General features: G+C 38.5%; 1 protein-coding gene across 1 annotated transcript in view; it reads right to left on the bottom strand.

The window, feature by feature from the left end:
- Positions 1-2,395: 2,395 nt before the first annotated feature.
- Positions 2,396-18,009, bottom strand: part of LOC117329796 (E3 ubiquitin-protein ligase HERC2-like) — a 98,041-nt gene continuing 82,427 nt past the window's right edge. The window contains 11 exon segments of the mRNA XM_033887947.1: positions 2,396-6,521; positions 7,015-7,227; positions 8,277-8,382; positions 9,118-9,280; positions 10,091-10,225; positions 10,522-10,716; positions 11,017-11,158; positions 11,740-11,823; positions 12,435-12,727; positions 16,383-16,478; positions 17,488-17,627. Of these exon segments, the coding sequence (XP_033743838.1) occupies positions 6,243-6,521; positions 7,015-7,227; positions 8,277-8,382; positions 9,118-9,280; positions 10,091-10,225; positions 10,522-10,716; positions 11,017-11,158; positions 11,740-11,823; positions 12,435-12,727; positions 16,383-16,478; positions 17,488-17,627 (1,846 nt within the window). The 3' untranslated portion in view covers positions 2,396-6,242.

Below are 18,009 nucleotides of genomic sequence, written 5' to 3'. Positions count from 1 at the left end.
GTCGTCATATGACCCTGGCTGTTGTTGTCTCTCTTAGACACCTGTCGTCATATGACCCTGGCTGTTGTTGTCTCTCCTAGACACCTGTCGTCATATGACCCTGGCTGTTGTTGTCTCTCTAGACATGTCCTCATATGACCCTGGTTGTTGTTGTCTCTCTAATGACATGTCCTCATATGACCCTGGCTGTTGTTGTCTCTCTAGACATGTCCTCACATGACCCTGGCTGTTGTTGTCTCTAGACACCTGTCGTCATATGACCCTGGCTGTTGTTGTCTCTCTAGACATGTCCTCACATGACCCTGGCTGTTGTTTTTTAGACACTGTTTTTCATTAACACCCTCATATGACCCTGGCTGTTAGTCTTGCCCTAGGAACATGTCCTCACATGACCTTGGCTGTTGTTGTCTCTCTAGACATGTCCTCATATGACCCTGGCTGTTGTTGTCTTTAGACACTGTTTTTCATTAACACCCTCATATGACCCTGGCTGTCAGTCTTGCCCTAGGAACATGTCATCACATGACCTTGGCTGTTGATCTTGCCCTAGACACTTGTTCTCATATGACCCTGGTTATTGTTGTTGGCTTTCATCAGCACCTATATATTGTGACCCAGATTGTTTGTCTCACCCTAGACACATGTCCTCATATGACCCTGCACTGTTGGTGTTTCCCTAGACACTCATCCTTATAATGACCCTGGCTGTTGCAAGAACTTTTAACCTTGAACAAAAAAAAAAAAGAAGAAAGTTTCCTGACTGACTAACTATGACTTGATGTTCAGCAGTTGACAACCATGCTACAGTTACAGATGCTGTTGAAAGTCATTTTTGGATCCAGGGAAGGTTTCAGGCAGGCATTCTGATACAAGTCATTTTATATGCACCAAACTTATCTTCAAATAAGCCCCCTCCCCCACCCTGTTGTAAATGTTGGGTACCTTATTTACCCTCAAATAAGCCCCTCCCCTAGTGAAAAAGTTTAGTACTATATTTACCCTCAAATACTCCTCCCCTAGTGCGCAAGTTTTGTATTGTCTTTTACCTTTGAAGTGAAAAAATACCAAGTTGGGAGATTTTTAAGAAATCAAGCCTATCATTTTCGTATCCCAGATAGAGATAACTGTTACAACAACAATGGAAATGACTGAATTTAAGTAACGTTGAAAAAAAAAAAACAGAAAAAAAAACAACTTCAGTTTGAATAAATCTCTCCAAATAGATCTCCATATTTTTAGGTCATCTGACCCAAAGGGTCAGGATAACCTATAGTCATCATGCTTCGTCGGTTGTCGTGCGCCGTTCGCCGTGCGTACACTTTTCGCATTTCAAACTTCTTCTCAAATTCCAAAAGTGGGATTGAGCTGAAACTTGCCTGATGGTCCTGACCAAGTGTTGTTATTTTTCAGGTCGGTCAGAAATCCAAGATGGCCACCATGGCAGCCATCTTGAAAAACATATTTTAAATTTCTTCTCCAGTTCCACTTGTGCTATTGAGCTGGAAATTGGTGAGGATGTTAAGGAAGGAGAGCCAACAAAGTGTTGTTATTTTTCAGCTTCGTTAAAACAGCGGCCATTTTGTAACATGATTGCGCAATCATGGTTTTCTTTTGAACAAAACCTATTTCAAGCTTCTCAAATTCCACCAGTGGGATTCAGCTCTAACTTACCAGAATTGATCCTGAGACAGTCTTGATCAAGTGTTTTTATACCCCTGCAACGAAGTTAGGGGGGTATACTGGAATCAGGTTGTCCGTCCGTCCATGTGTCTATAGACACATTTTGTCCGGACAACTCCTCCTAAACTGATAGGCCGATTCCAATGAAACTTAACACACATATTAATGATCATGTGTAGATGTGCATGCCACTTTCTTTTTCTCAAAATTATGGTTGCTATGGCAACTGGTCACTATAAACAGGTTTTCCGATAAAAACCATAACTTTAAGTTTGTCCGGACAACTCCTAAACCGAAGGGCCGATTTCAATGAAACTCACACAAATATAGAGGACCATGTGTAGATGTGCATGCCACTTTCTTTTTCTCAAAATTATGGTTGCTATGGCAACTGGTCACTATATTACTGGGTTATCTTAGTTAGCCTCTAATTAAGAGTTCCAATTCACCATTGACTCGTGCAGATTGCAGGGGTATTAGTCAGCCTTCCTGGCGACAGTTCTAGTTAGTTTTTGGGTTGATCCAAATTCAAAGATGGCCACCATGGCCAACAGTGCCACTATACTCGCTACAGAGAATGCATACTACAATAGTATAAGGGTCTTTAATTTAGAGTCAGATGACCGTTAAGGCCCTTGGGCCTCTTGTTTTATTACCATAGATTTATCTGTTTTCAACTCCTGCATGACTTATAATGAACAAGAGAACTACAAAGTGTTTGTTGGACAATTTTAATTGAAGCCTTTCAAAGACGACACAGACAGTGTAGCGCACTCACACACACACATTTAACACAGACACAAGCCACTGTAGTTTACAATGTCGGTATTAAAACACTATTATCTGATCCTTAACATCTTACAACACTTTATCTGGCTAGAACTTATTTCTGGAAACGAGAAGAAGGGAATGAGAAAGTGCTCTGATAGGACGGTGAAGGATTAATACACTTTTAAGAAAGGATTGAGGAAGGAAAATTATTGACAGAACAAAGTGTTATACATGTATCTATAATAGATAAGTATTAATTTTTCACTGATGAAATTTAACTTTTAGTTATTTAACCCAAACAAAAACACAGATAAAACCAAGAGCCTGTTCGTTTATGCGGACAAAGTGGTTCGTCAGTTTTTAAATGTAATACATGTATTTCAAACATATCTTGACGGACCTGCAGATGTAAGTACAGGCCTTAAAAGTCTTTGTCAAGGCTCGTCTGTAAACAATATGAAACCTTCAGGTCCGTTTTTATTTCATAAACGAACAACTCTGGTCCAACCATATAAACTGCAAAAATGAAAACGACCCAATCACAACAGGGAGACGTCTATGTGTACTGACATAATTTATATCCATTTTACAGAAAAATCGACAAAATTCTATATTATACAAGTACAACAAACACTCTGAAAAGGTCATTAATTTTACTACTTTGGTCGAATGACTGCAGTAACGTAACAATGAAAGTACAGTTACAGAAAAATCTTAATAAAACATGTATTGAAGAATGTTAATATAAATAAGAATAAATGTAACAATTATCCATATCTGCAATAAGCCAGAGAAGTCGACACATACTCTTTTACTGAAGTAGAATAAGCAGTAAAATGATATCTGGCATTTCAACTGGGACTGCAATGCATGAGGTTGGCTTATTACCAGGCTTGTGCTTACTGCCTGATAAATACTGTACAATAAATTTGAGATTTTCGACCTGTTTTGGTCAGAGATTAAATAAAAATAAGATTAGTATTCGTCATGACAGTAAAACTTACGATTACCCTTTACAAGCAATTTAAAGAGAAAGCGAAACACTGAACATTTGTGGCTTATAATATAGTTGCAGCATGATTGTGAAAACTATTAAAGTTGTGTTTATATGATGCATGTCACAGGTGTACTTGGGGAATATCACCTGGTAAAATGGCCGACACTTAACACACCGATACATATCGTCGCCAATGTACACGTTATTAACAAATATATACAACAGCATCAGCAACAATTATCACAAAACTATTGAATATAATCTCGTACAAAATCACAAAGTGCTCATCAATACCTTGCTATCATTTACACTACCATTAAACCGGTATCATCACTTATAATAAACACCGATTTTAATCTTCACAGATCTCTTTATTATAATACGTATCAGATACATTGTATTATATACTAGTATCATATGTGCTTTCAAAATATGGGCAATATTACTCGGAGATGAAAATGGACTAAGGGCAAAAAGGCTGAAATTAGATTACTCAATCTTTTCAATGGGAAAAATTACAAGTTTACATTACACTGATATTCTCAAAAAGGCTGAAATCAGCCAATCGGCTGAACATTTTCATCTCTGATTACTACATATATTTCCAAATATGGGCAATATTACCACAGGTATTTCCAAATATGGGCAATATTACTAGATATATTTCCAAATATGGGCAATATTACTAGATATATTTCCAAATATGGGCAATATTACTACATATATTTCCAAATATGGGCAATATAACCACAGGTATTTCCAAACATGGTCTTACTAGACCTCAAACCAGTACTGCTAATAATGCATCTCCAAATATGGACATACTTAAATAATTGCTACAAATACCTTAAAAGTTGCTATGCTCAAGATGTTTACGTATATGCTTTTGTAATTTTTGCGTACAAGATAAAATTGTGTATCAGAGAAAACTTGAAAATAAGAAAAAAAATTGCTGAACAGTCAATTTCATAATTTGTGTTAAAATATACCTCTTCTTCACTTCAAACTTTCAATAAAACCACAAAGAATTTGAACCACTGAAAAAATCTTTATAGTACAAATTTTTGAGAAAATCCCTGGAGAATATTTCACTCATGATTACACGTACAGAGCAATGACGACTCATACACAATCCGGCATCAGGATCATCAAACATTTTTAGATTTGAATAATTTTTTTTATTGCATTTACACTTTCAAAGATAACTACAGAGTAGGTTAAGATTTTGCTATTATTTTTTTGTATTTTCTTATATTTAACAGATAATAAAAAGCTGAAATTTCTAGATAAACTTTATGCAGTTTCGAATTGCATTATTATGTTCTCTGGTTCTGTGAAATAAACTCAATCTTATAGCAAAAACCTGGAGAAATCTTGTATGTGTGCGTTTGGACAGTTCATGAGAATGTGAAAGTGTACAAATGTTGTCATATCAGCAAAAAACAGATTATGAAAAATCTGAAAGCTTGTTTATATATTTATTTTAACACAAGACATGGGATTGGAAAGTTAATTGCTCCATATGAATGGAAAATGTGTGCGTGTTTTGAAATGACATTTCAATAATTATTTAAAATGTACGTGATACTGAGATTGAGTTCGAAAGGATCAGATGCTCCATGTTAATAGTGATAAATGAAGCTTATACTGGAATGGATTGGATGAAATGCACAGGGACTTTGCGAAATTCCCACAGTCAATATATTTGTATTATATGTTTCTAAAACATTTTTGGACCATGGGATGGGAGTTCATTCCAAGTCCCTGTGCTGAAGTGTACAAGGTAAGAGGTATAATCACGATACAGAGCAATAAATGTACAACTAATCGATTGAATAGTCAAAGATCTGGAGATGAAAATTCTAATAAGCAAAAAACTTGTATCCATGTATATGTTTATGTGAAAAAAATGATAAATAGCCTGACATGTGAAAAAAATCAAAATAAATAAACTTAAGAAAGCCAGCTATATTTTCATTCATAGAATGAGGTCATGGCTATACTATGGAAATAATCGAATGATACATATAGACTTATGACGACATCACAAGTTCTCAATTCAGTTACGGTAACAGTTCGCACAACCAACATCATATCCCAAGTATTATGGTCTGGAATTGTCTCCTCTTGACTAGAAAAGTGTGAGTGATTATAGTTGAAAGATATTTTTTGAAAGTCATAGATTACAAATCTTTCTTTATATACATGTATGTCTGTACACTGTTTGTAATTAGTATCAAGTACAGAAATTGTCTTTACAATTGTAGGAGCACTTTTCTCCACAATCAATAAAGTCAAAATTTGGTTTGCGACATATTATGTATATTGAATTCAAACTAGCAATATTACTATGAAACATTTGTGGGGTGTCTGGGGAAAAAAATGCTGAACTTATAGCACTTCAATGATATCACACTTTTTAAAAAGTTTGGATAGTAATAATTAATATTACACAAACCACTAAAATTTTAACCCCTCAATTCCAGAATAATTCATGTACATTACGTATTCACTCGGACAAATGTTAAATATACTGTTTCAGTATATTTAGTGGCAAAATACATCAGGTTTCGGATTGTAGCCCAATGCAGTTTTCAAGTTTCGACCTACATTTCAAAAGTCTTGCATATGTCACTGGTATTTCCTTTAAAGTATTCTTTAGTGAGATTTCCAGATCTCATAAATACTTTCCTTTTCAGTCTTGACACACGAAATACAAGCAAGTCTCTTTTTTCCAGAGGACAATAACGTTTCTTAAACTACAAGTTTGATTATATAACTAACAATATTTTTATCACAGACTGCAGTCGGAATCGGCGATCTCGCCTTCGGAGTCCATACTTTCCAGATCTTCCATGTCCTCGCTAACCTCCGGAGTGTCCTCGTCCAAAAGTTCACCAGTGAGTGCTACACGAGCATAGTCATCCGTATCAATTGATTTACAGAAGTGGATGGCATACTTGAGTTTTTCACGCAAAACTATTTTGCAGGAGTAGCGTGGCATCTTGAGGAGGAAGAAACAGGTGTAGCTCTCCGGGAGGAAATGATCCGGAGGGCTGTACTTGTCCAAAACCTGCCAAGGGAGAAAACTCTAAATTAACTTGTTCACAGACAGAATTCCTCATTTTTCATTCAATATGTCACTATTATTTTGACCTTTCTGCACTTAAAAGAAGGAATATGAAAACTGATCATATTATCAAGGAATGGAAAATTGACATGTATCCAAAATCTTCATTGCAGTGTAAAATATACTTTATAAATAGACAATAAAATAAGAAGGAAATGATGTAATAATATGATTATGACTAATTTACATGAACCACAATAACTACAGTAATACTTTCACATCTTCCATTCAACAGATGCAAAAATAGTGTAATTACATTTGATTGAAGGGAGGTAATTCTAATATTGTTCAGAGAGCCCGGTAGAGGGCATATGCTGTCAGAGGGCACTGCCATATCTGGTTAGTGTTCAAAGTTCAAATCTTCAGACCAATCCCTATGACAAAGGGGTATTACACCCCTGTGTCAATAACAAAATGCAGATTCACAAATATTCACCTGTAGCACAAAGTCTCGTCCTCGAAAATCTGCAATGGTACGGGGAAGACGTGTGCGACCCCAGACGAATCGGAGGAACAACGAACGCTCTGTGTTGGTGAAATCTTCCATGACCTCCCAGAACCAGAGTACAAGTGGCGCTGTGGCATCTATTCCTTTGTATGTAGCTACAGACTTGAGCAGGTTTAGAGGAATGTCGGGGCTACCACACACCTTAAATAATACGGAAAGTTTACTACATAGTATACAAGATTATGCATAGTTTATATCGTTGGAAAAAAAAACAAAAAAAACGGTACATTTCACAAACCATGGTCATAATAGAGTCTTGCATGGAGTTCTGTTGATAAGGATATCTCCACCCTTGTATAAGAGTTTGGCTGGGGAGTACGATGCTTTGTGGAGCTGGCCAGACAATCTTTACATGAGAGTTAGAGTTGAGATTTTCTGTCATCGGAACAGACCCATGTCTGATTATTTCATTTTTCTCACAAAAATAATGTGTACTTAGTACAAACAAACATATTCCAATCGTTTTTTGTTCATTTTGTTTAGTGTCCTATTAACAGCCAGGGTCATTTAAGGACGTGGCTGATTTTGGAGGGTTTGGTTTGTTTTTGTTTAACGTCCTATTAACAGCCAGGGTCATTTAAGGACGTGCCAGGTTTTTGAGGTGGAGGAAAGCCGGAGTACCCGGAGAAAAACCACCGGCCTACGGTCACTGCCCCACGTAGGTTTTGAACTCGCAACCCAGAGGTGGAGGGCTAGTGTTAAAGTGTCGGGACACCTTAACCACTCGGCCACCGCGGCCCCTGATTTTGGAGGGAGTACCCAGAGAAAAACCACCGGCCTACGGTCAGTACCTGGCAACTGCCCCACGTGGGTTTCGAACTCACAAACCCAGAGGTGGAGGGCTAGTGATAAAATGTTGGGGACACCTTAACCACTCAGCCACCGTGGCAATTAGAACAAACAATGATAAGATTTTCCCCCTAAAACAATTGAGTTGAGATTGAGGATTGCCCATTCACAACATTAATTTGTACGTTGTCAACTCATTATTATGACATCATAGCAAAATCAAGTAATTATCTCTTCCCTAGTGAAATAAGATCACACTCTTCAGTATGAGAGAAAGTTAAAAATTCCAACTCGGGACAATTGTATGACGTCGTGAAAACAATACAATGACGTCAATTCATAATGACATCATAGTGTGAATAATGATGTCTTTTCTTACTAGCTACATGTGAGATACATACCATGGTCTCTAACTCCAGTCCAGTAAATAGGGAGAGTAAGGCTGCTGGGATCACCTTAGTCATTCCCTCTCTTATCCACTTCACCGACTCGTCAAATTCATGAAGTCTGAAAAATAACAGGAGCTATGTTTCACATCAGTAAAGAAATTACATTCTCATACAACAAAACAACAGGTTAAAATTTCCTGTAACACTGATTATGGTAAAAAATTCTGAAAGACTGGTAACATTTACAATTTTAGGTTTAATACTTAAAGATACTTTTGTTTGAGAAATATTCCCGAGTACCAAAAATAAAATTCAACTAAAATTGTTTTGTTCTTTATCAACCACAATTAACAATTTGAAAGTAAATTATCTATAATTGTAAGAGGAGTGGAAAAATGCACGCCCAGACAGGGTTTGAACCTGGGACCTCCGAACACTAGCCGGATGCTCTACCAATTGAGCTACCTGGTCGCCAATAGTTGACCCGGTCCAGTTCCGCTATACTCTTCCCTCCCTTTCAAGTCACAACCTTGGTTCTGGTATCCCCTTGTCAAGTTTTCACCTCACTTGAATCGGGGTTTAGTCGCGGCACCAAATGCATGGGGAGTGGAAAAATGTATGGCCAGACCGGGGTTTTAACCCAGGACCTCGTAACACTAGCCGGATGCTCTACCAATTGAGCTACCTGGTCGCCAATGATCGACCCAATCTATCTCTGCTACATAATTATACACCACAATTATTTTATGCTATACAGTAAAGATAACTAGTTTGAAATGAAACCCCTTATACCTACGATACTGTTCAGACCTGATGTTAGATTATGTTCATACTAAGGAAGTCATTTCTGTACCTGTAGTTGATGGCTAGCCTGATAAACTCGGCTTTGTTTTCTGCTGTGATTCGTGTGTGTTTTGAGCTGAGGTTGATCTCCTGGCCTGAAGAGCTCGGTACACTAAACGGCATCTCAGCCGCAAGGAGAGAATTGTCGTTCATCTCCTTAATACACATTAGGCCTGTAATACATGTAACATATAGGTATAGATGTATTTAAATTAACCTGCAGACTACTGCTAATAACAACAGTTGAGTGGATAAAAGCAACACTCAGCGCAACCAGCAACCAAAGTCTTGGCTTTTCTAACATACATACTGCGTCATATTGACATGGTCTTCTGTGTAACTTTATACTACAAATTACATAATTAATGCAGCACTGAGAGCTATGACTATAATTAAAACAATTAACACAGCATCAATCTCATATTCGATTAACAGAAAAGAAATTGCTTAATTTCATTTTTCAAGGAAATTACCCGAACTAATCAATTTATCTCATCAGATGATTTCGTCAAGAAAATTCCAATTCAATTTAAAGTAACATTAATATCACACATGAAAAATATGTTTGCTTTAAAGGGGCATTTCTTTGTTTGGACATCAGAATCATGCACAATTTCTATTGATGAAATTTACGTCTGAACGATGATTATATGAGTGCCTTTGCTTACATGTAATGAAATTAATGCCGAAATGTACAAGAAGGCATTGGTTATTAATAGTATACAAATACTTTATGTCTTCATCCGCGGATCCAGGAAATTAGTGGTAATGCGAGCGCCATAGGCGCGAGCCGAATTTTTTTTGGCAAGGGGTAAATGAAATGATTATAGCAAATTTCGCAATCTTTCGGGGATAAGATTTTCGATAAGCGGCCCAACTTCCCAATAAGTTAAATTTGGACAAACTAAACTTTACTAAACTAAATCTGAATCATCAAGAACAGTTTTTATATTGTCGTCATTTAATCATTTTGTATCAATTACCTGGTACAAAGTCCTTGTCCACTTCTGTGAGATCAGCAATTGTAAGGGTCATCCCCGCCAGCTGTTTCCAGACCGGCTCGGCTATATTTAGACTGAGAGGGCTCCCGCTCCTGATGGCTATCCCGAACAAAACACCTGTAATAACATATCAAAACAAATTAAAGAATGAAGGACTCTTTTAGAAATTACTTTAATCTGTATAGTGTCAAACTTTTTTCATTAGTTTGGGATAAGACCTTTTTGTCTCATTTTGGAAAATTGCTGAATTAGGAAGAAAAAATATTTTTAGGAGCAAACTGTAAATTTATGGAAATTGGCTTAAATATGAAGAAATTACAATGGAGAATGGGGTCCATAATCACCCTTCAGAAAAAAAAAAACGTGACTTGAGCAAATTTTGATGAAATTGTGGATACTGAAATTTTACTTACCCAGAAACCTAAACATGGACATATGTTGCACAGTGTTTAGCATGGGGTTCAATAGGTGACAGTCCCTGTTAGCTCCGGATTCGTCTCGGCCATTTGGAGTCATAATGAGTAAGGGGAGAGAACCATTCTGCAGCTCATCACACATCTCAGCTATTGACTCGCTGTAACCTCCGCCACAGTCATCAACACTCTCACCTGTAACAGGTCGCAGGGGTCAAATATGTCAGAAAGAGGACAGGTAGGTCACAGGGGTCAGATACATCAGAGAGGGCAGGTAGGTCATAGGGGTCAAATACATTAGAGAGGACAGGTAGGTCATAGGGGTCAAATACATCAGAGAGGACAGGTAGGTCATAGGGGTCAAATACATCAGAGAGGACAGGTAGGTCATAGGGGTCAAATACATCAGAGAGGACAGGTAGGTCATAGGGGTCAAATACATCAGAGAGGACAGGTAGGTCATAGGGGTCAAATACATTAGACTTGATGACTTACCTACAAATTTCACCTTCCACACACGGTGAGGCAGCATCAGGCTGTCTTGCCCAAACACATCCAGCTTACAGCTCATCTGACCAAACACTGCTTTCATGCCGTCCTGTCCAGCCAGACCACCTTTACTTCTTGACCGCTTCACCTGTACAAAGTGGACAAAGGTCGGTCAGTATGTACAGCACAAGATAGTACTATTATATAATGATGTTACAGTAACTTTAATCATACCTTAATTAAATGAATAAATCCAGTGACTTATACAATTACTGCTTAGCCTGGCAAATGACATTGTATAAGTGTTGGGGCCTCCTTATCATGATTGTATAGTGTTTGGGGCCTCCTTACCATGATGATATACAGTGTTGGGGGCCTCCTTACTATGGTACATGTATACAGTGTTGGGATTTTTATGGAGAGAATTTATATAGGCTTTGCCTGCTATTCAATCCCATTGACTTTTACATCTGTCAATAAAATTTGTTGAAATGAAAAAAATACAGTGTTGGGGCCTCCCTACCATGATGATATACAGTGTTGGGGCCTACCTATCATGATGATATACAGTGTTGGGACTTCCTTACCAAGATGGTTTACATTTTTGGGGCCATGATGGTACATGTATAGTGTTAGGGCCTCCTTAGCATGCTTCATGACATTGTATACAGTGTTGGGGCCTCCTTAGCATGCTACATGACATTGTATACAGTGTTGGGGCCTTGTTACCTGTATCCTGTTAAGTTCCACGACAGGTCCATGCTGTTTGTCCCGAACCATTGTGGCCTGCACCACCTTCCTGAAGGCAGTCTCCTATTATATCAAAAAAGCATTGCATTCTTTCAAATTTCAGGAATGAAACAAAATCTTGAAAATTTAATGCTGTAGATTAAACCAGGTATAAAAATACAGATAATTTTTGTTGATCTTACATACATGAAGTTAATCGTTCATGACCAATGCCACGTTCTATGCTTCATATATACTTCATATAACATACTGAATATAAGATCTATTCACAAGTTTCTATAATAGAACTATAATGTTAATGCATTATGTCTTTAATCTAGGCTTGATCTCATGTCTCTGAAAATTCCATCTAGGTAGTAGGATTGGAAACATACTGGAAACATACATATTTTGGCGGTAATCTTATTTTAGCAATTTTCGCGCTGAAAGCATTCCCAAAATTGTGATGGCACTAATTGTGCTTGATCTATATTGGCTTCAATGGCAATCGTTGTTTGTGCGCTAATTCATCATTCCGCGAATTTGTTTTAAATTGGTTTTGCACTAAAATTTGAGTACATCAAATTTAGTACATTTGCAGTTTATTTTTATTTTATGTGTGATCTACAGTACAGACTCTTACATGTTTTAGCTAGTGCCACAGGGACATATATCGCCATCGTTATAACACCTACCTTGGCTGATGATACCATTACACCTCTCAGACTGTCCAATCCACGGACATTGTCATCCGTTTTCTCGGACATGTTCCTATCCTGTAGGTCAAACATCGGAATGGATGGACAGAACAGGTCAGAGAAGTGATGGAGGAGAACAAGACGATTTCTTAGGGCTGATATCGGCACCCCCTGGAGGTAGTTGTGCTCCATCGGTACCACAGACGGGAGTTTGCCTGCACTGACCGGTTTATTGGTGGACCATGCTAGACTGTGGGCGGAGCCACAAGCCACACGATTTATCTTCTTACCTTTACAAACAAAATTACCTTTTTATCAATGAAAATATGGTATCATTACATAAAAAAATTCGTACAAATTATCTTTTTACTAAATGAAAATGTGATATTATTAGAAAGACAACAAGGGCCCAATGGGCCCAAATCGCTCACCTGCAATGCAGTGATCTTTTCATACATGGATCCTGCAGTTATTTGAAAGCATGCTACAGGACCAATATAATGTCTCTCTGCACTTTGGCTTTTCACTAAAAGTCATTTAAAGATTTAAGCATACTTGATCGACGTGACCTTGAATGTGAGTCAGGGTCATTCATTTGAAAAAACTTGATAGCCCTTCACCCCAGCATGCTGCAGGCCAAATATTAGGTCTCTGGGACTGTTGGTTATTGAGAAGAAGTCGTTTAAAGATTTTAGCCTTTTTGACTCCTGTGACCTTGAATGAAGGTCAAGGTCATTCATTTGAACAAACTTGGTAGCCCTTTACCCCAGCATGCTACAGGCCCACTATTAACTCCCTGGGACTCTTGGTTATTGAGAAGAAGTCATTTAAAGATTTTAGCCTTTTTGACTCCTGTGACCTTGAATGAAGGTCAAGGTCATTCATTTGAACAAACTTGGGAGCCCTTCACCCCAGCATGCTACAGGCCAAATATTAGGTCTCTTGGACTCTTGGTTATTGAGAAGAAGTCGTTTAAAGATTTTAGCCTTTTTGACTCCTGTGACCTTGAATGAAGGTCAAGGTCATTCATTTGAACAAACTTGGGAGCCCTTCACCCCAGCATGCTACAGGCCAAATATTAGGTCTCTGGGACTCTTGGTTATTGAGAAGAAGTCGTTTAAAGATTTTAGCCTTTTTGACTCCTGTGACCTTGAATGAAGGTCAAGGTCATTCATTTGAACAAATTTGGTAGCCCTTTACCGCAGCATGCTACAGACCCAATATCAACTCCCTGGGACTCTTGGTTATTGAGAAGAAGTCATTTAAAGATTTTAGCCTTTTTGGCCCCTGTGACCTTGAATGAAGGTCAAGGTCATTCATTTGAACAAACTTGGTAGTCCTACACCCCAGCATGCTACAGACCCAATATCAACTCCCTGGGACTCTTGGTTATTGAGAAGAAGTCGTTTAAAGATTTTAGCCTTTTTGACTCCAGTGACCTTGAATGAAGGTCAAGGTCATTCATTTGAACAAACTTGGGAGCCCTTCACCCCAGCATGCTACAGGCCAAATATTAGGTCTCTGGGACTCTTGGTTATTGAGAAGAAGTCGTTTAAAGATTTTAGCCTTTTTGACTCCTGTGACCTTGAATGAAGGTCAAGGTCATTCATTTGAACAAATTTGGTAGCCCTTTACCGCAGCATGCTACAGACCCAATATCAACTCCCTGGGACTCTTGGTTATTGAGAAGAAGTCATTTAAAGATTTTAGCCTTTTTGGCCCCTGTGACCTTGAATGAAGGTCAAGGTCATTCATTTGAACAAACTTGGTAGTCCTACACCCCAGCATGCTACAGACCCAATATCAACTCCCTGGGACTCTTGGTTATTGAGAAGAAGTCGTTTAAAGATTTTAGCCTTTTTGACTCCAGTGACCTTGAATGAAGGTCAAGGTCATTCATTTGAACAAACTTGGGAGCCCTTCACCCCAGCATGCTACAGGCCAAATATTAGGTCTCTGGGACTCTTGGTTATTGAGAAGAAGTCGTTTAAAGATTTTAGCCTTTTTGACTCCTGTGACCTTGAATGAAGGTCAAGGTCATTCATTTGAACAAATTTGGTAGCTCTTTACCGCAGCATGCTACAGACCCAATATCAACTCCCTGGGACTCTTGGTTATTAAGAAGTTGTTTAAAGATTTTAGCCTTTTTGACTCCTGTGACCTTGAATGAAGGTCAAGGTCATTCATTTGAACAAACTTGGGAGCCCTTCACCCTAGCATGCTGCAGGCCAAATATTAGGTCTCTGGAACTGTTGGTTATTGAAAAGAAGTCGTTTAAAGATTTTAGCCTTTTTGACTCCTGTGACCTTGAATGAAGGTCAAGGTCATTCATTTGAACAAACTTGGTAGCCCTTTACCCCAGCATGCTACAGGCCCACTATTAACTCCCTGGGACTCTTGGTTATTGAGAAGAAGTCATTTAAAGATTTTAGCCTTTTTGACTCCTGTGACCTTGAATGAAGGTCAAGGTCATTCATTTGAACAAACTTGGGAGCCCTTCACCCCAGCATGCTACAGGCCAAATATTAGGTCTCTTGGACTCTTGGTTATTGAGAAGAAGTCGTTTAAAGATTTTAGCCTTTTTGACTCCTGTGACCTTGAATGAAGGTCAAGGTCATTCATTTGAACAAACTTGGGAGCCCTTCACCCCAGCATGCTACAGGCCAAATATTAGGTCTCTGGGAGTCTTGGTTATTGAGAAGAAGTCGTTTAAAGGTTTTAGCCTTTTTGACTCCTGTGACCTTGAATGAAGGTCAAGGTCATTCATTTGAACAAATTTGGTAGCCCTTTACCCCAGCATGCTACAGACCCAATATCAAGTCCCTGGGTCTTTTGGCTATTGAGAAGAAGCCGTTTAATTTTTTTTAACATATTTGACCCCTGTGACCTTGAATGAAAGTCAAGGTCATTCATTTGAACAAACTTGGTAGCCCTCCACCCCAGCATGCTAAAGACCCAATATCAACTCCCTGGGACTCTTGGTTATTGAGAAGAAGTCGTTTAAAGATTTTAGCCTTTTTGACCCCTGTGACCTTGAATGAAGGTCAACGTTATTCATTTGAACAAACTTGGTAGCCCTTCACCCCAGCATGCTACAGGCCCAATATTAGGTCTCTGGGCCTTTTGGTTATTGAGAAGAAGTTGCTTGAATGGAAAGTTGACGCCGGACGGACGGACGACGGACGGACGACGGACGCCGCGCCACGGCATAAGCTCACTTGCCCTTCGGGCAGGTGAGCTAAAAATTATCCTCCTTACCAAATATGGTATTATTATAGAAAGACGCATCAATTATCTTCTTACCAATGAAAATATGGTTTTATTATAGAAAGACACAAAAATTATCTTCTTAATTACCAAACTGATGAAAATATATTTATACAAAAGTCACTCAAAATGATTAAAACCTTTAAATATCAATTGAGGAACAGATAATGTATAATTATGTTGCATATTGAAGAAAGAACTGCATCATACAGTTGTTTGGTCCTTCTTCAAAATCCAAAAAGAAATTGTTTGTGTGCCCTGACTTTCACCATATAGTACCAGAAAAATTTGTTATGGTCTGTGAGAAGGGCCTTCGATTGAGAAGACAAGTACCCTTGAGGGCTGAAACAAGTCGAGGCCTCTGTATGGCGTTAGTTGTACCTTAGATAAATCTGTACATACCCTGTAGGGCTGCTACCAGTCGAGGCGTCTGTATGGCGTTAGTGGTACCTTAGATAAATCTGTACTTACCCTGTAGGGCTGCTACCAGTCGAGGCCTCTGTATGGCGTTAGTGGTACCTTAGATAAATCTGTACTTACCCTGTAGGGCTGCTACCAGTCAAGGCGTCTGTATGGCGTTAGTTGTACCTTAGATAAATCTATACTTACCCTGTAGGGCTGCTACCAGTCAAGGCGTCTGTATGGCGTTAGTGGTACCTTAGATAAATCTGTACTTACCCTGTAAGGCTGCTACCAGTCGAGGTCTCTGTATGGCGTTAGTTGTACCATCACCAAGCTGGCCTTCATCATTGTCTCCCCATGTATACACCTCACCTTGACAGGTATATTCATATTACAAAATTAGGATTCAGAATTTGATCATATATATGACCTAATATTTGTAAATCAATGGTGAGAATAACTATACAACTTTAAATTAAAGTGGGGAAATCCCCAAAGAACTAACGTCAATTCAGTGTAGTTAAGGGAAAAGTTTGTCTTCTAGGTCTCGGGAGACAATTTTAAGATAGAAAAGTAGTTCCGAGACATAACTGATATGATTGGCCTTAATTAACCGTGTTGAATGTCACCTGGTGAAGTATGATTAATAATATTCACTTTGAAGATTTGATATACAGTCAAATCTTGAGGTACCAGATTAAAGTGACTTATATTTAGAGGTTCATATACAATGACATTGGGGAATTCGAAGTCGAGGTGCCCTTCACCGACAGGTTTTGTAACATAGATGTGGCCTTCATAAACAGGTTTTGGCCATACAGCAGCCTTTATAGACATATTTAATAATATTTATGTGGCCTTTATAGCCAGATTTGGATATATAGAGGAGGCCTTCACTGAATGGTTTGGAAATTTAGAGGTGTTTTTTATAGATAAGTTCTGTTACATATGGCCTTTAAAGACAGGTATGATATATAGATGTGGTCATTATAGACAGGTTTTGATTATAAAGAGATGGCCTATATTGACAGGTTTTGGTTATATAGGGGTAACCCAAGTAACATGATACAAATGGAATCTAATGAATTTAAAGTCCTAAATTATAATGATATGTATAAAATGATGGCCTTTATTGACAGGTTTTGGTTATGTAGGGGTGGCCTTTATGGACAGGTTTTGGTTATACAGGGATGACCTTATTGACAGGTTTTGGTTATTTAGGAATGACCTTGTTGAAATTCATTAGATTCCATTTGTACCATGTTACTTTGAAGAAAATATGCATATGAAGTAATATAGAAACAAAGTTTGACATGGATATGAATATGGATATCATTATCAATTCAAGGTTGTACTAAAAAATCACCATGAAAAGACTAACCTGCATCTGTACATGCCACACAGTGAAGGGAGCCACAAGCTACATCGATCACTTTCTTGCCCTGGAGTGCCGACACGCGGCGAGGCCGGCGTACGTGATCATCTGTTCCATGTCCCAGGCGATGATAGTCCCCCTTGCCCCTGGTAATCAAAACAAAGTCATTATTTAACTCTTCTTACTCGGTCTCAATCACCCACATAGAAGCGTGTAAAGGTCTTTCTGTGAGAGGAAACTAGAGACTAGAAAATGTCTTTAAGAGATAAATGCCTCCCGTTGGCACTTGACACCCTGAAACATAACTTTGGTGAGGATCGCATCAGCAGTACTAGTTCCTGAGATTAGCTATTTACATTGCATTTGATCTGGGACACAACAGGGCGGGACGGACATAGATAACACCTTATGACCCCGCCCCTTTCATGGCGGAGGCATTAAAAACACACATGATCAGGCAGGAGATCTCCAAACCTTTTCTCATCGGGTCATACTCACCAGAGATTAGCTATTTACATTGCATTGGGA

The sequence above is a fragment of the Pecten maximus genome, chromosome 6 (assembly GCF_902652985.1).
Source record: "Pecten maximus chromosome 6, xPecMax1.1, whole genome shotgun sequence".
NCBI lineage: Eukaryota > Metazoa > Mollusca > Bivalvia > Pectinida > Pectinidae > Pecten > Pecten maximus.
The sequence above is the reverse complement of the archived record's forward strand: the minus strand, read 5'-3'. Positions and strand labels throughout refer to the sequence as shown.